This window comes from Ovis canadensis, chromosome 7, assembly GCF_042477335.2.
Source record: "Ovis canadensis isolate MfBH-ARS-UI-01 breed Bighorn chromosome 7, ARS-UI_OviCan_v2, whole genome shotgun sequence".
In the NCBI taxonomy this organism is placed as follows: domain Eukaryota; kingdom Metazoa; phylum Chordata; class Mammalia; order Artiodactyla; family Bovidae; genus Ovis; species Ovis canadensis.
The window spans coordinates 96,358,752-96,383,755 of NC_091251.1; the positions used below are offsets into that span (position 1 = coordinate 96,358,752).

General features: G+C 38.6%; 2 protein-coding genes across 8 annotated transcripts in view; one reads left to right on the top strand and one right to left on the bottom strand.

The window, feature by feature from the left end:
• Positions 1-5,004, bottom strand: part of AREL1 (apoptosis resistant E3 ubiquitin protein ligase 1) — a 45,304-nt gene extending 40,300 nt beyond the window's left edge. For 2 of the 7 annotated variants that reach the window (XM_069595173.1, XM_069595175.1), the window contains exon 1: positions 4,814-4,999. The gene's annotated coding sequence lies outside the window, so the exon portion shown is untranslated. Of the gene's footprint in view, positions 1-2,548; positions 2,649-4,813 lie in introns of all 7 variants that reach the window. The other 5 variants (XM_069595171.1, XM_069595174.1, XM_069595176.1 and 2 more) reach the window with 5 other exon arrangements.
• Positions 4,995-15,227, top strand: FCF1 (FCF1 rRNA-processing protein). The gene is made up of 8 exons (XM_069595178.1): positions 4,995-5,086; positions 5,971-6,038; positions 7,225-7,296; positions 7,852-8,000; positions 10,962-11,034; positions 12,678-12,765; positions 14,149-14,243; positions 14,959-15,227. The coding sequence occupies exons 1-8, from the start codon at positions 5,084-5,086 to the stop codon at positions 15,005-15,007; spliced, it is 597 nt and encodes a 198-aa protein (XP_069451279.1). The 5' UTR covers positions 4,995-5,083; the 3' UTR covers positions 15,008-15,227.
• The last annotated feature ends 9,777 nt before the right edge of the window (positions 15,228-25,004 follow it).

Consider the following 25,004-nt stretch of genomic DNA (forward strand, 5'->3'; position numbering starts at 1 on the left):
AAAAACAAAGGGAGGGACACAATAGTAAATGTTGTGTTTTATTAAGTTATCTTTACCTAATCTCCGACCAAAAAGAATACTGAATAGAAAACACAATGAAAGCATGAGGAAGGACTTTTAAGGAAGCCAAGAGCAAACTTAAATCTCTCATTGACCAAAACTGAATCGCATTTCTTCTCCTAAATTAGAGACTGGTAAAGATGGATGGAATTATTCTTAGCCAACCAGGCCCATTCTTTGGCATGAAGATGTGGTTGGCTTCCCCTAAAGCACATGGCTGCAAGGGAGGAGAGAGAATACAGGGAAGAAAATCTGCTGGGAGGAAATGGATGCTAGGGGTAGGAAGGTGGAAAAATCAACAAAAAGAATCCTCCGCACTTTATAACCACAGTACGCTAGCAACTGAGGAATTTTAAATGTAAAAGCAATTTTTACAATGCAATTACTTTTGCTAGCATGTGTATTTTCTCTTGCTTTGTCAAAGTTCTTGGGGTGGACAAGGGAGCTTATACAAGTGCAAAAAAAAAAAAAAAAGAAAGAGAAGAAAAAACCCAGAAGTATGGCTAGTAGCTATCTAAGAGTAGTGGGCTTTGTGTCTGGTGGGTAGGATATGTGGGCCACCAAATTCAGGTTCCTTGTATGGTTCAGGTGGAATCAGATGGCCTTGAAGACATACAGAAGCATAGAGACAAGTCATTTAGTTAAGCCAATCCCAATTTTTCAAGGTAGAAATATACTTTAAATGCTTTTTAAAGGGTTTTATTTCATTCTTTGTTTTTAAGGCTAGTCCAAAAAGGACTACCATTTGTTAAAAGATAAAAATAGATGGATATGCATTGGGAAGAGAAGGTAGAAAGCACACTGCTGCTGCTGCTGCTGCTAAGTCGCTTCAGTCATGTCCAACTCCATGAGCGACCCCGTGGACTGCAGCCTACCAGGCTCCTCCGTCCATGGGATTTTCCAGGCAAGAGTACTGGAGTGGGGTGCCACTGCCTTCTCCTAGAAATCACACACTGTATAAGATCTTAAAAGTACCTAAGTGAGAAGGAATCTCAAAACCATTAGTCGAGTGAATACACTAGACCATTTAACCTTTTAATAAAATGTACTGTGTCAGTATTTTAAAAAACACAGCGAACAGATGTTGACAATTAGCATCTCAACACCAAAATGCAAACTGCAGTGAAATGAATGCTTCAGCTAAAAGCTCTGAAAAACATGGTACAAATTCCTCAACTTCTCAAGGTAACAAAAATACATATTAAAATCATATGATACTGTTCCAATTCAGGCTAAACGGCAAGCCATATACCTACCATAACTGTTTGGTTTCTAATAACTAGACAAATACTTATCTCCTTCTGTTAAAACACATTTTGTAGTACAGGCTTCAAGAGTCCCATCAGGAAAATGTCATGGAGGCATAACACCGCACCAAGCCTCAGGCGTGCTCACATATACACACTCGCCACAATAAGGTTAAACAACCTCAGAACTTTGGAAACTACTATGCAAAAGAACATTAGTGAAGCGTGAACAAAGAAACGAAAGAGAACTGAAATTTACATCTTAACTATTTAATGACTAAAGTCATTTAAAAGATTAACTGATATACTAGAATCCATTATGGTCATAAAATCCAATCTGTTATATGTTATAGCACTAAATAAATATTACACAACAGTACTCTGACCTGGTCCATTTCCAGAAAGAAGAACAGGTAGAATAAATTCTCTAAAATATTTCAATTCGCTACCCCCAATACAAAATAAAAAAAATTTTTTTAATAAAAAGTTTTTTAGTTTAAAAAAATAAAATATTTCAATTTGCACACCTTGGTTCAACCACCTACCATAATTTGTCTGTTCACAACTCTTTCTCTAATACAGGCCTGAGTTCTTGAAGAATAACCAGCACACTGCCTGCAGCAGAACACCCCCTCCAATAAATGCCTCTGAATGAATGAACATGCAGCAGTAACGTACTTCTCAGGTATCCTGACAAACCAGTTCAATATCGGTATCTTAGAAACAGGGACTGCTGTACATATACCATGCTACCACATGTAGATGCAGTCAAGCTAACTGAAAAATAACGACAGCAACTAATGCTTGTTGGGGAAAAAACTATCACACGAGACATTAAAGTTAGTATAAAGGGACTTTCCTGGTGGTCCAGTGGCTAAGAATCCACCTTGCAACGCATGGGACCCAGGTTCAATCCTTGGTCAGGGAACTAAGACCCCACATGCTTTGGAGCAACTAAGCCCTCGAAGCTCAACTAGAAAGGCTGTTCACAGCAACAAAAGATCTCACATGACATGACGAAGACCCTGAATGCCACAACTAAGACCTGATGCAGTCAAATAAGTAAAGAAACAGATACATCTTCTTTAAAAAAAAAAAGTAAAAACCAACTTGAAACGGAAGAAAATATATGTGATTTTTTTTTCTTAATGGCCACAAAGTGAATACACATCAAACTTTCTAACACTGACATACAAGATTCATCATCCAAAATTTTTAAAAGCAACTTGTTAACAACTTACATTAGTAAGTTAGGCCAATTAGTGAATGGAATGAAGTCCAAGCCCAATTATGTGTTCAAACTGTGGGTCGAATGCCTTGAGCAATTCTTTCTCTTCAAGACTGCAAAAAAGATCCAAACAACCCTCTTGACTGCTGAGAAGGACTAAAATCACTTATTTTTCTCACAAGTATGTAATCAAAATCAATTACTTTCTGCTCCCACCCAACACAAAGCAACACCATCTGTCCCTCCCATCACTCCAAAATATGCTATAGAATATCCTGGTACTTTATAATCTTAGAACATAAGAATCTTGGATTGGAACAAAATTACATAGCAAAAAAAAAAAACAACACAAAACCATATTTTCCTAAGTATGTTCTCATCCTCCATAGTGTTCCCACACTAATTTAGCTCCCTACCAAGCTTTAACAATCAAGGAAATCAGAAAAGTCTCAGAATAGATATCACACACTGCTTGTTTTTTTTTAATTTGTTATTGTTCATGGAATTCAAAATTCAGGGTACACATTACCAAGAGAGTGTTTTTCTGTCGATGCCTGAATTTAAATGCAAATTACTATTTAATTATATGCAATTTTCTCTCTAAACCTATATATAATACTAATCAGTCTCCAAATGTTCAAAATAAACACACGGATCATGTTTACTTAAAAAGCTTATTGCCTAATCACCATGAGGTTCTAATACATCAAAAAAGTTGTGGCTATCATGTCACCATGACAGCTTGGCAGAAAGGCTGTTCCCTAAAGATTAGGAACTTCTGGTAAACCACAAATGGGGTAAAGCAGGAGGCATACACAGTATCTGTAGATGCTTCCATAACAAAGTTTTTTCAATGTCAAAAATTCAGAGCCTACAAGGTCAAATAGGTGCCCTACAAAGCTATCTACATGCATGCATGCCTAAAAGGGACACTAGGAAGAAAACTGTACTCCAATCAACTCAAGAAATCACTCTGCAAATGAGCTTTTCAAGAACTGAAAATGTAATAAAGTTCTTGAAGTTATAACACACTCAAGTTCCAAAACTGAGCAACTATATTAAAATACCATTGGCATACTTTGACAGAAGACACACAATGATAACAGAAAATACTTTAATAAGGTTTACTCGTGAACACTCTTCTAGGGACTTCATGCTTTAACTCACTTAGTCCTGATTACTGACAGACATTTCTATAAGATAGATACTATTCATTTTACAAATATACTGAATCACAGATAAAATCACCCGATAACATAAAGTAATTAGAGGGCAGAACAGGGATTTTTAAAATCCCATCAGTCAGACTCCAAAGTCCATGTTAATACACTATGTTTCATAATAAAGCTTATGCTGCTATGGTCAGCTTTTTTTTCTTTAACCTCATGACCTTTTTGGATTTCAAACATCAGGACAGCTTTGTGAAATAAGTACAGACTGTGGAATTAGACCCAAACAAACCCCTGAACAAAGTCTAGGCTTCAGCTTCCCATTATGTAAAATGGGGGTACTGAAGTCACTGTGAAGGTCAAAGAAGGTAATATAGTTAAAATGCCTAATACAATATACAGGATCGGGGTTCTTAACGTCAAGCGCAGAGACCTAGAGGGTTCACAGATAGGCTTTGAGGTCACCAGTCTCATAATCGTGTGACAAATTTATAACGTGTACCCATTTATAAAAGAACTGTCCCTGGATCTTCGAAAGGTCAAGAACCACCAGAGTACCTAAACAGGTACTAAAAAAAAAAAAAAAAGGAAGTTATCTTACTCTTCTTGTTCTCAAAAGCTCTCATCTTTCCCATGAAAGATAACACACCAAGGCTTCAGAATACAATGCTAATTATTTCCCAACATTTTACTGGCTTGGTAACTAGTAACACCGGCAAGTCTGTCTCGATTTTTCTAGAGACAGTCCAAAGAAAGCCCTCAAAGCCCTCAAATGCTGCTCCATCCCTCATCCCTCCTTCCCTTATCCCTCATGGCTTCACCAAGACGAATACACTGTATGCACTCGGAGGAAATCACGAGAATCGTCTACTCTGCTACCCCAAGCACAATGCCGGTTGGGAGAACCAAGAAGGAACCAGAGCCTCCGCGGAGCACGATAAAGACCTGATGCCCGCCGCTGAAGGTTGAGGAGAACGTGTTTTCCCCAAACCTACTGGGCAATCCAGAATGTCGTCCCCTCTACCCTGGTCCTCCCTCTCTCTAGAACTCTATATAATGCAGGCAGGTCCTCTGCCTCGTGCCGGAGTGATGCAAGAGGGAAACATTACCCAAACTGGGGGTGCAGCACGGCGAAGTCGCAGCTCTGCTACCCTGGGAGGCGGTGGCAGCACCAGCAGAAAATACGGCCCTAGACCCTCCCACTCAAGAGAACCCAGTACAGATTCCCCAGCCCGGCGGCTAGGAACCCGCTGCTGGGCTTTTCCGTTTCCCAAAACGGCTTCCGCTTCCGGGCTAGCCTTTGCCGGAAGTGGCGTACGGATGATGCAAACGAGCCGCGCCGCCGGTGATTCCGGAAGAAACAAGAGCGCGGCGTGAACATGGTGAGGCCCCCGGGAGTCCGAGAACGGGCATTGTCAGACCACGTCTGGGAGGAGATTGAGGGAGTGGCTTTTGGCCAAACTTCCACGAAAGTCTCCTTGCTTATTTTCATTCCGATCTCACCTTTTAAACTGTGGGAGTAGTGCTTCTATGTTTTAGCGAGTTGGGAGGATGGGTTGAGGCAGTTCAGTTCAGTCGCTCAGTCGTGTACGGCTCTGCGACCCCATGGACTGCAGCATGCCAGGCCTCCTTGTCCATCACCAGCTCCCAGAGTTCACTCAAACTCACGTCCATCGAGTCAGTGATGCCATCCAACCATCTCATCCTCTATCGTCCCGTTCTCCTCCTGCCTTCAATCTTTCCCAGCATCAGGGTCTTTTCAAATGAGTCAGTTCTTCGCATCAGGTGGCCAAAGTATTGGAGTTTCAGCTTCAGCATCAGTCCTTCCAATGAATATTCAGGATTGATTTCCTTTAGGATGGACTGGTTGGATCTCCTTGCAGTCCAAGGGACTCTCAAGAGTCTTCTCCAACACCGCAGTTCAAAAGCATCAATTCTTCCGCGCTAGTCCAACTTTCACAGCCATACGTGACTACTGGAAAAACCATAGTTTTGACTAGAGGAACCTTTGTTGGCAAAGTAATGTTTCTGCTTTTTAATATGCTGTCTAGGTTGGTCATAACTTTTCTTCAAGGAGCAAGCATCTTTTAATTTCACGTTTGCAGTCACCATCTGCAGTGATTTTGAAGCCCAAGAAAATAAAGTCTGGCTGAGGCAGATAGGAGGAATTGGGTATTTGAGGGAAGAAGGGTGTGGACAAAAGAAAAGGAACTCAGGAATATGCGGTGTGTTTCCAGCTCCTTTTAACTAAAATTTTTGTTTCAAGGGGAAGCAAAAGAAAACACGGAAGTATGCGACCATGAAGCGAATGCTTAGTCTCAGAGATCAGAGGCTGTGAGTGCCTAGAATCACCTGGCTTCCTAGACTGCCCAGAGCTATAGAAATCACGAGGGGATAAGTAGTAAAAGTTTCTGTTGTTATTTTTGTTGTTCTGTTTACTTTTGGTGTTACTATGTCTTGGATTATTATAGGGTAATAAAGTACAACAATGGCTAAGCTGCTGAGCAGGTACACTGGTGAAATGGGTTGGGAATTCAGCATCTCATAAGTGTTCAATTTGTATCACTGTTTCTATATACTGTATGTGCCATATCACTTTTAAGCCTCCTGACTGTTCGGTGAGGTAGGTAGAGTTTTCTTTAGGTTTTTGTCATTACACTGCTACATTCCCCAGGAGGGGAAAAAGGTTTGTTATAATTTTTGAAAGACAGAGATTATCATTGTCTTGTGTACCAGCACCTGATAACTCAAGTATTTTTGAAAGAAACAATGGGAATACACCTAGGCATCTCCATTTGATAAATCTTACAAGATTTATGACTGTGGAGGAAGAGAGTAGAATGATATTCCCTAGTATAAGGAGGAACTAAACAGCTTGTCAGCTTGGTTAAGAATGGATGGCATTATTAAATAAAGACTGGGCTTCATTGTGTTTAAGAGTCTCAGTACAAAGGAGTAGTCCTTAGAGCCTTCATTGTGGTTAAACTGTATTCTTGACTTTTAGTATGTATTTATTATGTAATTTTAAGGAAATTTGACCCACTAATAATATTTTGTTTCTAGTTAAGGTTAAATTCTGTATATATATTGTCACATTTTAGCCCTTTATAAGAGACATGTGGGAGAATCCTTTTCTTCCTGCTGTTGAAGCATCTGAGTCTTCAGAGGATAAATGTCAGCCTATTTACCCACTGCTTGGAAGTGGATTTTTATCCTTGATATGAGAGCTTCTGACAAGGAAAGAAATAATATAACCAACATTTACTTAACCACTAATAATTTATATGGATTATTAGCTAATGATTTTAAAATTTAATTAGGTTTTACTGATTAACTGTGTTAATTCCAAGCTACTTCCTACACAGTTATTTGTGCACAAGAAGCCTATGCTGATTTTAATATGGTGATCTCACAAAATAGGATTTCCTTTGTAGACAAAAAAGAAGAAACTTTTAATAATAATCACTGCTGTGGATTTTTTTCTCTCCTACATTGAATTTTCTTTCTTTTTTTTTTCTAGTAAAGAAAAGGATAGATTAAAACCAAAAAAGAAAGAAAAGAAAGATCCTAGTGCACTCAAGGAAAGAGAAGTGTGAGTAATCAAAAATTTCAAGTTTTCCTTTAAAACTAGAAGTAAGATTCTAAACCTATAGACCTCTGAGAAATTTAGGCATCCCCTGAACTGATTTGCTCAGTCATTTGTAAGTCTGGCACAGCTGTGCAAATGAAGTGATATTGATGAGCATAAACCAATTCTAACAGTTCAAAGGTTTTTGGACTTCATGGAGCAGTAAAAGTTTCCCTAAAATCCTGGTAATTAAATCTAATATCTTTTTTTTTCTTCTTTGCCAAGAAACTTTCAAAAGAAAGAGACAGCATATCACCAAAAAGTAGCAAGGGCATAGTTTGAGAATAAAGGTTATTCCTTTTAAGTAAGTACATTTAACTTTAGGAAACCTCATCACATTTTTCTTATTTTTCTCATTTTGCCCTAGATTGGTGATGGATATATCATCACAGGATTTACTTTCAATGAATGGGGGGGAGGGGAGGAACAAACTATTGCAAGCAGAGACTTCTTTTTTGTTTGTTTATACCAGAATATCAGTGTAGACATTACTTCGTGTTTTTTTTCTTTTTCTTCCAGCCCCCAACACCCTTCCTGCTTATTTTTCCAATATAACACACAGCTGGGCCCACCTTACCACATCCTGGTCGATACCAACTTTATCAACTTTTCCATTAAGGCCAAACTGGACTTAGTGCAGTCAATGATGGACTGTCTGTATGCCAAGTGTGAGTATCAGACTTTTCCATTTCTCTGACATTTGTAAAGAATAATCATACTTACCCAAATACATTAAAAGAGGGAAATGGGGTTCTAGTTTACCAAATTGCTGGCCATTTAATTTGCTCACCATAGCGAGGACCCTTTTCGGTGAATTGAAATATAATGCAAACTTGATTGAGAATAATTAAACTTTCACAATTGAGAAAACACTTAGTATGTTTTGACCATCGTTACAGACATCAACTTAGAAAATAGGTGGGGAATTTTCTGTTTTAGGATTTAGGATTTTAAAATTCTGGATAAATGAAAATTTATTTCATTTCTCACTATGTATATTATTTACATTAAGTAGGAAACATTCTCCTATCCACTTCAGTGTGGAAAAGCTAAATAGGACATTTTGCCATTTACAATCACAGAACTAGAAATGATTATGGTCAACTGTTCCTAAGTTTATTCAGTCTGGTGTTTATTTGTACCACAAAGGATCTGAGGTAGTTTATTTACACCTAGATATGTAGTTTACCATTAATAGATTTCCCTTGGGTATTTGGGTGTCTCCTCCTTCAAATGGTCTTCTTTTCCTATCATGAGGAGGAAAAAGATAGTTTAGGACAAGTACAGGGGAATAACTTCCTAATAGTGAGATCTGTTGTATTTTGTGGCGGGTTTATATTCACACATTTTCCAGCTAAAGGTACAAATGAAACAAAAGTACAAAAAAACATCTAGTTAAAGGTACAAATGAAAATTAAACTTACACTTTGCCATAAAGAATAAATTATTGGAATCAAAGGAAAAACTTCATACCTTCTTTAATATATATAAAAGATACTACATAGTGAACATTTACAGAGTGATAGTAATGTGAATGCTGTTTATTGATTTATTAAAATTAGCAAGATGGGATAAGGGATGTGTGATGGGTAAGAGAGGTCAATTCTTTAAATGCCTAAAATTAATATAAAAATTAACTGCAGAAGTTTATTATATCAAGTTATGCATGTAACCACCAAGTGAGAAAAACAGCCAATGAAATTAAAATAGTCATCTCTAAGGATCAGAATCTGTTCAGTCACTCAGTCATGTCTGACTCTTTGCTACCCCACATACTGCCACACACCAGGCTTTCGTGTCCTTCACTATTTCCCAGAGTTTGCTCAAACTCATGTCCATTGAGTCAGTGATGCCATCCAACCATCTCATCCTTTATCTCCCCCTTCTCCTACCCTCAGCCTTTCCCATCAGGGTCTTTTCCAATGAGTTGGCGCTTCTACCATGTGACCAAAGTTTTGGAGCTTCAGTTTCAGCATCAGTTCTTCCAATGATACTCAGGGTTGATTCCTTTAGGATTGACTGGTTTAATCTCCTTGCTGTCGAGACAACTCTCAAGAATCTTCTCTAGCACCACAATTTGAAAGCATCAATTCTTCAGTGCTCAGCCTTCTTTATAGTCCAACTCTCAGAATTGGTGGAGTGGGAAAAGATCAAGGGATCATTATTTTTTCATATAGGCCTTTTTGTATTTTTTTAAAGCTATGAACATGTAATACTTAAAAATTTCTTAAGTCTCTTGGGAATAATAAAGAGTAGTCTGAAGCTAGAGCACGACCATGCCTAAAAGTGGACTAGGGTGGCCTGTATGAGGGAAGAAACTACTTTTGGTGGACTTCTTCTATTCCCATGGTGTTTCTTATAGTTGTCTTAGCTGCTGCTCCAGGAATGCTGTGACCTATTTATGAACGAAACGGATGGAGGGTTTAAGCATGGCCCCTTGGAGTTGCATTGCTTCCCTGGTTCTCTAGCTCCACTATTATTATCTAAATGGTTCAGGGGAAGTCCATGGTGGTCTAGTGGTTAGGACTTGGCACTTTCACTGCCAAGGATGCAGATTCAATCCCTGGTTGAAAAACTAAAATTCTATAAGCCACGTGGCATGGCCAAAAAAAAGATGATTGTTTGGGATAGCATTGGCATTATAGTTAGGTCTTTCTCCAGTTGTGGATACCACAGAGTACAGCTATAGTGCATACAGCTAATTGCTCTCACAGTGCCTTTTCTGAAAGAAAAAACTTACTAAGGAAAATGCCACTTTTCTGTGTGACATAATATCTCAGCGCAAAGGCTGAGAAACATTCAAGTGCATTACAAGTTCAGTTACCTAGGAGATTCCTTAACTGTTTTAAGCTCTGCTTATTTAATTTTTCTTTACTTGCCTTTATTCATGAAAGAAGGCCTTTATCGTCCTTTTGGCTTGGAGATGCCCCTTTGACCTTTTCATAGCTCTTGGTCCCTTCCATTTCTGTTTGACACTCCCAACAGAGGAGGATGGCTAGCTACCCATGGGCTTTCTTTTCTACTGAGAGTCCTTTTTGTAGTGATCTTCCTGAACCCATTTCCGTGCCCCAGACGCAAGCTCTTGCTTCAGTGCTGCACGGCCCTGAAATTGACCCTTTTAAGGGATGTATTGCCCTCTAATTCCATGATTATCTGCTCCTCCTATCTTTTTCCCTCCATTTTCCAACTGCTTTTTCTTCTGCGCATTGTATTTTAGTTTAAGATATCTTAAGTTTGTTCTCAAGAGTGTTAGTGTACTTGTGAAAAAAATTAATAATCTAGCATAAAGAAAATGAAAGTTCCCTGTTATGCCTTTCCACAGAAAGGGGCAGTTTTAAAAAGTTATATACAGTTTCTATGGGGTATTTTTGTTCATAATAAATAAACCTCATTCTGTGAGGTTATTTTTGTTCATGAATAAGAATAGATCATGCATTATTTACTTTTTTATTTTCATGCTATTTAACAGCTTTAAGATTCAATCCACATACCATATAAGTCACTCATTTAAAGTATATAATTCAGGGAATTTCCTGGTGGTCCAGTGGTAAGGCTCTCAACAGGATATAATTCAGAGAGTAAAATCGGTTCCTTCACAAGTTTGTTACTAATTTTATTTTTCCTGGCAGGTATCCCTTGTATAACTGACTGTGTAATGGCTGAAATTGAGAAATTGGGGCAGAAGTATAGAGTGGCTTTAAGGTAGGATGGAGCTGATCTAGATTTGTTTTAGATTGGTGCACTGAAGATTATTTTGACCCTCCTTCTTCTGTTTGCTCTCCAAAGATTTCTTGTCTGGTTAGTTTAAATAAAAATCATACAAAATTAGTTAACTATTCATGACTTAGAAAGCAGACATTTGAAGGTTAGAGTTTTCCAGCTTGAACTAAACTTCCTTAGTAACACAGGTCTCCTGGGCCTCCTCGTATGTTCCTCTGGATTTTCACTTAGAAAGCGTCTTTCTATTAGTTTGTTATCTGGTTATCTTCTTCAGAATCTCACACTTAAACAGTCTTCAGTTTACTTACAAGAAGTTTTGAGTTTACTCTAGACAGTGCCTTTCAGTTTAGTGGTTCCCAAGGTGTGGCAACCCTCCTCCACCCCCGGAGTCCCAGAGACCTTTGCAGGGAGTTTGCCAAACTATTTTCTTAATAATACCAAGGTGTTGCCTTTGTCCCTGTGCTGACATTTGCACTGAATGCAAAAAAAATGGCATTACCTCAGTACAAATCAAGACATTGGGCCCATATAATGCTAGTAGTTTTTTTCTTCACTGGCAGTTTTTTTTAAAATACCACAGTCACTTAAGAATATCCTTAATAGAGTAGTACAATTCATTAACAGTGTTAAATCTCAGCCCTGGAATACACATCAGTGTTCCTTGTGGTGCAGTGAGAAGTACACACGAAGCATTTCTGCTGGTGGGTACACCTTAACCTTTCTACGGCGCTGATTTCATAATACGTGTGAACCAAGTCACTGTGCTGTGGACCTTCAGCTCACACAGGGCTGAACGTCGCTTCCATCTCAGGAAAACTGGAAGGAGAAGGAAAACAGAGCAAAGGATGAACGTTGTCTCAAGGAGAAGCATTTGTGAGCTGAATGAGCTGCTTTTTCATGAAATACCATTTTCATGTGAAGATCAAGTGACAGACACTGAGTTAGGGAAAATCATAAGCTAATCATATTCCCAGTGCTAAGGACCCGTCTATTGAGACCAGTGAAAACATTGATGAATGTCGGTTTTTTTAATGTTATACACGTGTGTGTCTGTGTCTGCTTTGTTTATTGTATGTCCTCCCACATTGGTACATACAGCTCTACCTCATTTTTTAAAATAGGCTAGAAGGACCAAAGTAACTTTTACCTTGCTGATGGATATTCAGATTATCTCCAGTTTTCCACTATATAAACCGTTTTGTAGTGACCATCCTTGCACCTGTATTCTTGTGTATTTGTGTAAGACAACTTCCTAAAAGCAAAATGGTTAGGTTTAGTTTGATGTAGTTTTGAATCCTGGCTTTTCCCAGCTGTGTAGCTTTGAAAAAATTAGTCAAACTCTCTGAAGCTTCTACTTTATCTGTAAAGCGGAAATAGAATAAGTCAGATTTCTGTAACAAGTACATGATGTAAGGCTTGGCAGCTTTCAGTCAGTAAGCTTTAATTCCCTTTTCTATAAATTGCCTTTCCAATTATTATAGAAAATAAGCTTCAAGGGGAGAACGGTGTCTTGAAATCTCCACATAGATCACATTACTCTTATTTCACTGATTGAAAGTTGTAAAGTTACTCAGTTGCTTGAATGCTTTTATTAATCCACTTTTATAATCCTGTAATCCATATAGGATTGCCAAGGATCCAAGATTTGAACGATTACCGTGTACACACAAAGGAACCTATGCAGATGACTGCTTAGTACAAAGAGTAACTCAGGTATCATCCTTTTTTAATATTTACTCTGTTCTACTAAAACCAAGATAAGCTATTATTTCCTGAATGTTCATGTAAAGTATCTAGGAATATAAATGATTAAAAAAAAATTATATAGAATCCCTTCATGGGAAGTATCAGTGTCCTCATTTACTTGAGAGAGTGGAATGGAAGTGTATACTGTAACCATAATGGAAAGATCATGGGTTTGGGGAGGAGACATGGTTTCAGATCTTGGCATCTGCATTTATTGGAGGTGTAATTTGGAGCATTTATTGATTCTTTATTCCACATATCTCCTCTATAATATGGTTTAAGCGGGTGAGTGCAAACATACTAATATATCAGGTTCCGTCTCCCTGTGAATCTAAAATAAGGTTCCGGGGACTTGCCTGATGGTTTAGTGGTTGACTATGCACTTCCAATGCAGGGGGCACAGGTTTGATCCCTGATGGAGGAACTAAGATCCCATATGCCACGCAGTGCGGCCAAAAAATAATCGAGTAAAGTTCCATTTACGCCCTATATAGGAATTTTGTTACATCTGAGTCTCCTAGAGTGCTGTTTTCACACATACCCTAGAATAAGTAGGTTTTTAATTCGTCTGTTCTTCCTTGTCAAACACTGCAAGAACTTCTGTTGCTGATTGACCTTAAAAAGCCTGTCTCTGCTGAAAAGAATCATCTCTATGTAGTGACCACACTGCCATCCCTTGAGCCACTTCATCTCTTGGGTGGAGCCAGCATTTCCCTTAATTCCCCATAGCATGGCTGGCCCCAGCCTACAACTATAAAACTCAGCAAGAGATTTGGGTAGGATGGAAGTAAAGTATCAATATAATACAAATTAATTCCAGACGGGTTGCTAAATTTTAGTGCTTTCAGAGCTGTTTGACTCCGCCTTGTCCTGGAGATCTTCCTGTTCTGGCTTCAGAACCCAGGAGATAGCCTACCTCCATCACAAGGAGGCCTCCAGAGTAGGACCAGCCCCAGAGATCCTTCTAAAGGCAAAAGCTGTGCCTTCGGATCTAAGGCTGTAACCCTGCCTTTGCATTGTCTTTCTGAGAGTGTTATCTGAAAACCTAGAAATTGTCTGCCCTAGATAGGAAAATCCCTTCCACTTACGAGACAAAAAACAATTTGTAGCTTTTAACTAGTTTTTCTATCTTCTCCCCCTCAAGACTCTTAGAGCTACAATCAGCCCAAGCAACTTATTATGTTTTATGTGATAAATATGAGCTCCTTGATCTAGAAACTACTCACCAATTTGTTTTAGCCTTTCCTTTCCTGTTCACTGTAAAAATGAGTGATTCTTCAGACTAACCAGTGATTGTATCCAGTATCATTTAGTGAGCTCTGTAGGAACACCCAATCCTGTCTTTTCTAGCACAAGTGTTACATTGTGGCCACAGTTGACCGGGACCTTAAACGAAGAATCCGGAAGATCCCTGGAGTTCCCATCATGTACATTTCTAACCATAGGTGAGAAGTTTCTCTTAGAGAAGCCATTAACTGTATATAGTTGATGTCAAGATATAGAAGGATTTGGGGAAAAAAAATTGATGTATCAAATATTTACATAGTTCTATTTGAATAAATGAGACAAAGTGTTCATGATAAGAACACAGACAAAAGATAAAGCTAGGATTTAGGAATGAGGCATACATTCACATTGTTGCAGTAAGATCACTAGCAGGAATAGGGAAATGTGTTGGCTTAAATATTGATACAAAGCAGTAACTTATCTTCAGCTAGAAATATTTTTTTTTTTTTTGAAAACCTAGTGCAGGTGATTAGCATCTTATTTGGGAAACTGAAAGTTTATTAAAGAAAAAAAGAAAACAAAAGCTGCTTTTTATCCTTCTTTGATATTCCTGTGTCAGTCTTCAGACTATTATTGGCCAACTTTTTATCCTGGGACAAATACAGCAAAATGGGAAGAATATAGGTGAGGGGCTTGGGCACACCTGGACTCCGTACCTGGCTCTCCAACTTGTTAACTTTCTCATTTTGAAGAATAAAGATAAAATCAGCATTTTGCTGTAAATCATTCATTATGATAGGCCTTTAAAATGTTCCCACTGACAAAAAGGATTCACAGCAGGAGGTGAGAGTGATATAATCAGTAAAGGATGGGCTTTTACAGTGAGTTCTGGACACAGGTTTCTAACCAGTGTTAATTTTTTGTCCTGATCAGGTACAACATTGAGCGGATGCCAGATGATTACGGAGCCCCTCGGTTCTAATGAAAAGAGAAAATTTCTCCACCTTCCTTTGACCCGTTTTCTCTTTTGCAAGTTCATTAAACATGCTATAGTGTGAATTACTATTGCACTCACCACTTGCTCTATAATGAGCTGAGTATAGTTAAATATATTCACTTTTCAATGTTGTTTTTAAAATTATATTTTGTGTCATTTTAAAATTTGCTGCATCTTTTTATAAATCAGAAAATTGCTCACATGATATGATGGTCATATTATATTGATTTATTCAAATATTTATTAAGGTTATGCTAGGCATTTAATAACAAGTGGTCTTATCCTCAAGATAGTCATATTATGGTAAAAGACATGTAGATGAAAAAATACAGTAAAATAGTGATGCTAGGATAAAAGTATGAGGGAGTAGACAAACAGGTAGAAAGAATGATTTCTTTCTCCTTGGTTGGGATGGGGAGAGACGGAGGACTGAAGGCAGTTATGTTTGAGTTAATCTTGAAAGAGAGCTAGAACACAGAGGGGAGGAGTGTGTCCTCACATCTGAGACTCCAGAGGTAGGAGGTGGGAGGGAGGGGGCTTTACAGGACAAGCTGAAGGGTTTGGACTTAATCCTGAGGTCAACAGGGAGTCATTAAATTTTTAATTAGGATGGATAACATGATCAGATTAGATGTTTTACATGATCACAAGACAGTATAAGAATGAACAAATAGATCATTGAAACAGACTAGAAAGTCCATAAATAGACCTGTGTATTTATGGTAATTTAGTATGTTATAAAGCTGGTATTAAAAAATTTTTAAATCTATGGGAAAAGGAAATTGCATTAGAAGGCCAAATATTGTGGGATTTTCCCACTAGGGTTAGGATCCTGATTTCAGCAGTTAATATCTGTATGAATTGGGCAAATTACATAAGCATTTGATGCTTTCCTTGCTTCCCTTTAAAATGTTTTATTTAGCGACTTGTTTGGCACTCTAGTAGCTAAGACATTGCACTCTCACTGCAGGGGGCCTGGGTTCAATCCCTGGTTGAGGAACTAAGATCTTGTATGCCAGAGATAGCCAAAAAATAGAAAAAAAAACTTAAATGTTTTATTTAATCCTCAAAACAACCCCAATAAGATAGTATTGAATTGAACAGTACCTGATAGAAGTGGTATTCAGTAAATGATAGTGATGATTGTATTATAATAACAAGTTGGCTATCCACTTGAAAAAAGGTTTATATTTCTGCCTCTTATCCTTCATGAGATCCTCATAGCCTTCAAGTGGATCAAAGTCTAAATATTTTTTAAGCCATGGAAGTATTCAGCTCAGTTCACTCAGTCTTGTCCGACTCTTTGCAACCCCATGGACTGCAGTACTCCAGGCTTCCCTGTCCATCACCGACTCCCAGAGCTTGCTCAGACTCATGTCTGTCAAGTCGATGATACCATCCAACATGGAAGTATTAGGAAAAGAAAAAGGAAAATGTATATAAGCTCTGAGTAGACTTCTTAAAGAGGGCCTCCTGGTGGCACTAGTGATAAAGAACTCGCCTGCCAATGCAGGAGACATAAGAGATGCAGGTTCAATCCCTGGATTCGGAAGATCAGTCCACTCCAGTATTCTTGCCTGGAGAATCCTATGGACAGAAGAGCTTGACAGGCTACAGTCCATGGGGTTGCAGAGTCGGACATGACTGTTTGAAGTCGTGTCACTGAAGTGACTCAGCAGCAAAATTCTTGAAGAAGATGAAGAATGTAAAAGCCATGAAAGGAAAAATAAGTGTGGAGACATTAAAATTAGGTTTATCTGCAAAAGACTTCCCCCAAAATTAAGACAAATGACTGACAAAATTTTCCAATGTATATGATAAGCGTGTAAGGACATGGGTAGTCCTGTAGTGCTGACAAGAAGGCAAGTAAGTAAAACCATTTTGGACAGCAGTTAGGATCCTTTGGGCTTCCCTGATAGTTCAGTTGGTAAAGAATCCACCTGTAATGCAGGAGACCCTGGTTCAATTCCTGAATCGGGAAGATTCCCTGGAGAAGGGATAGGCTGCCCACTCCAGTGTTCTTGGGCTTCACTTGTGGCTCAGCTGGTGAAGAATCCACCTGCAATGTGGGAGACCTGGATTCGATCCCTGAGTTGGGAAGATCCCCTGGAGAAGGGAAAGGCTACCCACTCCAGTATTCTGGCCTAGAGAATTGTATGGACTGTATAGTCCATGGGGTCGCAAAGAGTTGGACATAACAGAGTGACTTTCACTTCACTAGGATCCATTAAAATAAAAATTACAGATGTCCTGTGAGCCTAATTCTATCTTTTGGTTTATAGGTATCATATAGGTGATTTCCTTTAAAATATATCATCAGTATGAGATGAATGCGTGATAAATGTGTAAATTTCACATGGGTACAAGGAAGTGTATAGAAAGAGATCTACTGTACCACTATAACAGAAAAATTGAAAAGAATGTAAATATCCATCTAAAAGTTTTAACTGTTACATCTATACCATGGAATGTCATAAGCACTTAAAAACAACGAGATAGATTTAAAAGTAAGACAAAGGACTTGAATAGACAGTTCTCTGGAGAAGACATACAGATGGCCAAAAAGCACATGAAAAGATGTTCAGTATCCCTAATTGTTAGGGAATTGCAAATCAAAATCACAGTAAGTTACCACCTCATACCTATTAGGATGGCTGCGGTTAAGAATAACTAAATAACAAGTATTGACAAGGATATGGAGAAACTGGAACTATTGTGTACTGTTGATGGAAATGTAAAATGGTACAGTTGCTATGAAAAATAGTACAGTTCCTTTAAAAATTTTATATAGAACTACCATATAATCCAGCAATTCCACTTTGGGTTACATATACAAAAAAAATTGAAAGCAGGATCTGAAAGAGATATTTGTATACTCATGTTCATTAGCATCACTATTCACAGTAGTCAAGAGGACAAAGCAATGCCAGCATCCTCAACAGATGAATGAATAACCAAAATGTGGTATATACACCCAATGGAAAGTATGCAGCTTTAAAAAGGAAGGAAATTCTGGCACTTCCCTAGTGGTCCCCTACACCTTGCAATGTAGGGGATAAAGGTTTCATCACTGGTCAGGGCACTAAAATCCCATGTGCCACAACTAACATTCAACTCAGCCAAATAAATAGATGGAAAAAAAAGAAGAATACACCACTGGAGATCTGTATATTTCACTATATGTAAGTTTTAAAAGGAAAAGAAATGGAGAATCAGAGAAGAAGAAATAACGGTAAATAGAAAACAAAAGTAAGTTGGTAGGAAGGAATCCAAACAGTACCCATGGTGAATGTGACTTAAGTTCCCTTATTAAAGACAAATACTCAGATTGGATGTTTACAAGATGTGCCTAAATCAGAATGACACAAAATTGTTGGAAATAATTAGAAAATACACTTTGCACACAACCCAACAACTCCATTCCTAGGACTAAATGGACCTTTGTTGGCAGAGTGACATCTTTGCTTTTTAACACACCGTCTAGGTTTGTCAAAATTCTCCAAGCTAGACCAGCAATACGTGAACCATGAACTTCCAGATGTTCAAGCTGGTTTTACAAAAGGCAGAGGAACCAGAGATCAAATTGCCAACATCCGCTGGATCATGAAAAAAGCAAGAGAGTTTCAGAAAAACATCTGTTTCTGCTTTATTGACTATGCCAAAGCCTTTGTGTGGATCAAAATAAATTGTGGAAAATTCTGAAAGAGATGGGAATACTAGACCACCTGACCTGCCTCTTGAGAAACATATATGCAGGTCAGAAAGCAACAGTTAGAACTGGACATGGAACAACAGACTGGTTCCAAATGAGTACGTCAAGGCTGTATATTGTCACCCTGCTTATTTAACTTCTATGTAGAGTACATCATGAGAAACGCTGGGCTGGAAGAAGCACAAGCTGGAATAAAAAATACCATGAGAAATATCAGTAACCTCAGATATGCAGATGACACCACCCTTAGGGCAGAAAGTGAAGAGGAACTAAAAAGCCTCTTGATGAAAGTGAAAGAGGAGAGTGAAAAAGTTGGCTTAAAGCTCAACATTCAGAAAACAAAGATCATGGCATCTGGTCCCATCACTTCATGGGAAATAGATGGGGAAACAGTGGAAACAGTGTCAGACTTTATTTTGGGGGGCTTCAAAATCACTGTAGATGGTGATTGCAGCCATGAAATTAAAAGACACTCCTTGGAAGGAAAGTTATGACCAACCTAAATAGCATATTGAAAAGCAGCGACATTACTCTGCCGACTAAGGTCCGTCTAGTCAATGCTATGGTTTTTCCAGTAGTCATTTACGGATGTGAGAGTTGGACTGTGAAGAAAGCTGAGCGCTGAAGAATTGATGCTGTTGAACTGTGGTGTTGGAGAAGACTCTTGAGAGTCCCTTGGTCTGCATGGAGATCCAACCAGTCCATTCTAAAGGAGATCAGTCCTGGGTGTTCTTTGGAAGGCCTGATGTTGAAGCTGAAACTCCAGTACTTTGGCCACCTTATGCCAAGAGTTGACTCATTGGAAAAGACTCTGATGCTTGGAGGGGTTGGGGACAGAAGGAGAAGGGGATGACAGAGGATGAGATGGCTGGATGGCATCACTGATTCGATGGATGTGAGTTTGAGTAAACTCTGGGAGTTGGTGATGGACAGGAGGCCTGGCGTGCTGAGATTCATGGGGTCGCAAAGAGTCGGACACGACTGAGCGACTGAACTGAACTGAACTGAGGTTTGTCATAGCTTTCCTTCCAAGGAGTAAGTGTTCTTTAATTTCATGGCTACAGTCACCGTCAGCAAGAATTGTATTTGTAAATTACAAATTGTATTTGTAAATTATACCTCAGTAAATTAAAAGATGGGAAAAGTTATGCAAAAACAATATGCTGCTTAAATATACAATATGGAAAATAATAAGGTTTTCTTTGTAGCCTAATGTGGTCAATTTCATGAAAATCCCATGTACATCTGAAAATGAGATGTATTCTGTATTACCTGGTATTATCAGGGTAAAAAGGTTTGATATTTACCCATAAGATCAACCTGATTGTTTTCATCTTCTGTTATCTTTATATTTGTTTTTAACTCTTTGACCTGTCTCGCACTGAGATAAAAAGTTTTCTAATATTAATATATTTTGTCTATTTCTCCTTGCGCTTCTTAAAGTTTCCACTTTTTGGAAATTGCTACTGTGTTGTTTTGTGCTTGTATCCTCATTACCAATATGCTTTTTTTGTGAATTGTAGCATTTAGCATTATAGTGTAACCTTTTAGTTTCATTTAATGCTCTTTAGCCAGAATTCTATTCTTTCTAATATTAATAAGAACAGGATTTTTGCTTTCTTTTTTTCTTGTAATGCATTTGCCTTATATACTTTAAATTTTTATATTTTATTGTTTTAAAACTTTTTATTTTATATGCCTTATATACTTTTGCCTGTCTTTCTATGTTTAGCTTTTCCAAAAAAGCTAAAGGTGCCCTTGCATGGTTCATCTTGTAGTCAGAATTGCTAGAGACTAAATGGCAACCCACTCCAGTGTTCTTGCCTGGAGAATCCTAGGGACGGGGGAGCCTGGTGGGCTGCCGTCTCTGGGGTTGCACAGAGTCGGACACGACTGAAGCGACTTAGCAGCAGTCACCTCTGTGTGTTTTGTTTGGTTTCCTTTTCTGAATAGGAGTGTTCACTGTGGTTGTCCTGTTAGTATTTCACCAACTGTGTATTTGGTATATGTGCTCAGTCACTCAGTCATATTCAACTCTTTGCGACCCCATGGACTATAACCCGCCAGGCTCCTCTGTCCATGGGGATTCTCTAGGCAAGAATACTGGAGTGAGTTGCCATGCCCTCCTCCAGGGGAACTTCCCAATCTTGGGATTGAACCCAGGTCTCCCACATTGCAGGTGGATTCTTAATCACCTGAGCCGTCGGGGAAGCCCATATTTGATGTATGGAGGCAGATAATTTGCCTTCTGGGTACAGAAATCTCTTGATCAAAACACAGCTCCCAATTCTGTTACTACTACATGCACTCCTTGCTGTAGAGACTACTGTGCCACACACACCTCGATATCCTGGGCTTTGAACATGATGTTGTGATTGGACAGGACTGTGAGAGTGTGTCGGGGAGGGGGTTGTACTGTGTATACCTGACTTGTGGAAGAGAAAGTGAGATCAACATTTGGTAACTAGAAGGGCAGAGTGTAGCGGCTGTTTGTGCTGTTCACCAAATATTTCTGGCTTTCTGCTATTTATGAACCCAGGGTAGGAAGGCTTTTCTCCACCACCTTTGAAGTGAAGTGTGGCAAAGAGAGTGAAGATGACATGTGTCATTTAGGTAGAAGTTGTAAAAGTCATTATGTGGGGCTTCCCCAGTGGCTCAGTGCTGGAGAATCCACCCTGCCAGTGCCAGAGACACAGGAAGATCCCACATGCCTCACAGCAACTAAGCCCCTGCACCACAGCTATTGAACCTGTGCTCTAGAGCCCGGGAACCACAGCTACTGAGCCCTTGAGCCACAGCTACTAAAGCCCACACACCCTAGAGCCCAAGCTCAGTAACAAGAGAAGCCACCACAATGAGAAGGCCACAGGCAACTAGAGAGAAGACACCTCTTGCTGCAAAGAGAGGAGAGCCCGCACAGCAACAGAAACCCAGTACAGTAAAAACATAAACTATTGAAGCCTCATGTGTGATCAGAGGCTCATACTAGAAAATAACTTTTTTTTTTAAAGATCACTATGTGTTGAGCTGTGCTCCCTTTGGCCTGCCTTGACAGTCACAAAAACAGAGATGCAACCTTGCTTTGCCTGAGTCCCACAGAACATCTCAACCAAATGATGGGAACACTAGGGTAAATGATAAATAAACATTTGTTCTTTTAGCCACTGAGATTTGGGTTGGTTTTTTGTTTGTTTGTTTTTTACTCCAGCATAACTTAGCCCACACTAACTGATAAAGCACATGTTGAAAAGTCTGGGTTAGAACAGTTGGAAAAGAAAAAGAAATAAAAGGCATTCAAATTGGAAAAGAAGAAGTAAAATTATCTCACTTTACACGACATGATCTTACTGGTAGAAAACCCTAAGGAAACCATTTGTAAAATGTGTTAACAACTAATTAATGATTTCAGCAAAATTTCAGGATACAAAATCAACATGGAAAAATGAGTTGCATTTCAGTACACTAACAAAGACCAATCCAAAAAAAAAAAAAAGAAGAAGAAAAGAATCAAAGAATGAAACTAAGGAAACAATCCAATTTGCTATAGCATCAAAAAGGATAAAAACCTAGGAGTAAACCTAACTAAAGAGGTGAAAGGCTTGTACACTGAGAATTACAAAATATTGCTAAAAGAAATCAGAGAAGATACAAAGGAATGGGAAGACTCAATAGCAATAAAATGTCCATACCACCCAGAGCAATTCAATGCAATCTTAAAAAAATCCCAATGACATTTGTTGGCAGAAACAGAAAGGAAAAAAATGCTAAAACTGATAGGGAATCTCAAGGGATACCAAACCGCCAAAACAATCTTGGAAATGGAGAACAAACTTGGAGACCTCAGGCTTACTGATTTCAAAACATACTACAAAGCCAAGAAGTAATCAAGACAGTGTTGTACTGACATAAAGACAGATATATAGACCAATGGAGCAATAAAGAGCCCAGAAATAAATCCACACACATGCAGCCATCCCTCCGTATTAGCAGGGGATTAGTTCCAGGACCCTTCAGATGCCAAAATCTGTGGATGCTCAAGTCCCTTATATAAACGGGTGATCTGTGTATAACCTATGCACATCCTCCTGTATACTTCAAATCATCTCTAGATTACTTATAATACCTAATGCAGCGTAAGTGCTATGTAAATAGTTGTCAGTTCCGTTCAGTCGCTCAGTCATGTCTGACTCTTTGTGACTCCATGGACTGCAGCACACGAGGCTTCTCTGTCCATCACAGTTGTCAGTGCTTGGAAAACTCAAATTTCACTTTTTGAAATTTTCTGGAACTTTTTTCTCCCAAATATTTTTATCCCCAATTGTTTGAATCTATAGGTAGAATACCTTCAGATGTGGAGGGCTGACCATATTACCAGGTGATTCTCTGCAAGGGTACCAAGACCACACACGGGAAGAGGACAGTCTCTTCAACAGATTCAAAAAACTGAATAACCACATGGAAAAGAATGAAGTTAGGCTCTTACCTTATGCTCGACACAAAAATTAACTCAGTGGATTAAAGATCTACACTATAAAACTAGAAGAAGACGTAGGGAGAAAACTTCAGAAAATGGGATTTAACAATGATTTATTGGATGTGACGCCAAAAGCGTAAACAGCAAAAGCAAAACTAGACAAATGGGGCTACACCAAACTTAAAAAAGTTTTTGTGTATCGAAACGATGAAGAGAATGAAAAGCAATCTATGGAAATGGAGAAAATATGTGGAAACCATATATCTGGTTAGGGATTAATATCCAGAATTTATAAGGAACTTTCATTGCTCAACAACAATAACCAACCTGAGTTTTAAAATGGATAAAAGATTTGAACAGACAATTCTCTGAAGATGCACAAATAGCCAACAAGCACATGAAAAGGATGCTTGATGTCATTAATCATGAGAGAAATGCAAATCAAAACCACAATGAGGTATTATACATCCCATTAGGATAGTCACTGTCAAAAGAACAGAAAATGAACAAACGGTGAGGATATGGCCAACATCTTATTAACTGGAACACTCTGCACTAGAAATGTAAAATGGTACAGCTGCTATGGGAAATAGTAGTTTTTCCCAAAAAGCTAAATTACAGAATTACCGTATGATTTGGCAATCTTACTTCTGTGTGTGTGTGATAGAATTCAAAGCAGAATCCCAGAGAGATATGTGCACACCTGTGATCACTACAGCATTACTCACAATAACCAAGAAGTGGAAGCAACTGAAATAGCCACTTAAAAATTATAAAGATGGCAAATGTAATGTGATATACCTTTTACTACAATAAAAAAAAACACCACCTCATCACAAGATCGAAGCAATGCTCAGTGAGAAATAAAAGTTTAAGGATCAAATGAAGTCACATGCCCATTAAGAATTGTTTCTTTGTTTGCTACGGTCCTGTGGGACTCATGGACACAAGCTCTGCTGGCTTTCAGAGCTAGGTGTTTTAGGGACCCATCCCAGGGGATTGCTTAAAAGTTGGGGTACTAGATGTGGGTCCAAACCCTTCACTCCTCAGGCAGAAGCTGGCAGTTGGGGGCTCCCTCCCAACTGTATGGCACTGGGCTGAGAGTGAGATTTATGGTGAGAGTGCATCCCAGCCTTTCCTACTCATTTTGAGGTATTATGTACTTAGTGTGCAGAAGTCACTGGGCTAGTTTCTGGATTTTTCTCGGAGGGAATTGCTCTGTGTGTGGTTGTACATTCTGTGTGTCCAAGGGAGGAAGGAAGTTCAGGAGCCTTCTGTCACTCTCTGTCCCTCTTCATAATAAGGACATTTTTTAATTATAGAAAAATGCAAGGAAATACTCAAAAATTAATGGGGACTTGCCAAAAGAAACAGGAACCAGCTTGAAAAGGCTGATGTTGGCCAAATTCAAGACAATTTAAGGATCAAAATTAATAATGATAGTAGTGGATTATCATGACTATTTTTAATTTTATTGATATATATTTGATGTATAACATTGTATAAGTGTAAGGTGTATGATACATTGATTTTTTAATAAGGAATCCACGTGTCCATAAGACATTAGAATAAATAAAGAAAATGGAAGAGATAGAGGAGTTTTTTTGTATAGGAATTTTACAACTAATAAATGTAGAAGGGATGATAGAAATATAAAATCATTTATAATCACCACTATTATAACTGATTCAGGCAAGAATCATCAGTGGATGCCAGAACCACTGATGAAAAACTGTAGGGAACAAGGTATTTTCAGATCTTCAAAGTATTACCCCATAGGATTATTATAGGTAACA

Bases quoted from the DNA above. Each gene is read 5' to 3' on its own strand.
- FCF1 (XM_069595178.1), top strand. The intron at 8,001-10,961 runs GTGAGTATCAGA...TTTTCCTGGCAG, and splicing joins GGACTGTCTGTATGCCAAGT to GTATCCCTTGTATAACTGAC. The intron at 12,766-14,148 runs GTATCATCCTTT...TGTCTTTTCTAG, and splicing joins TAGTACAAAGAGTAACTCAG to CACAAGTGTTACATTGTGGC.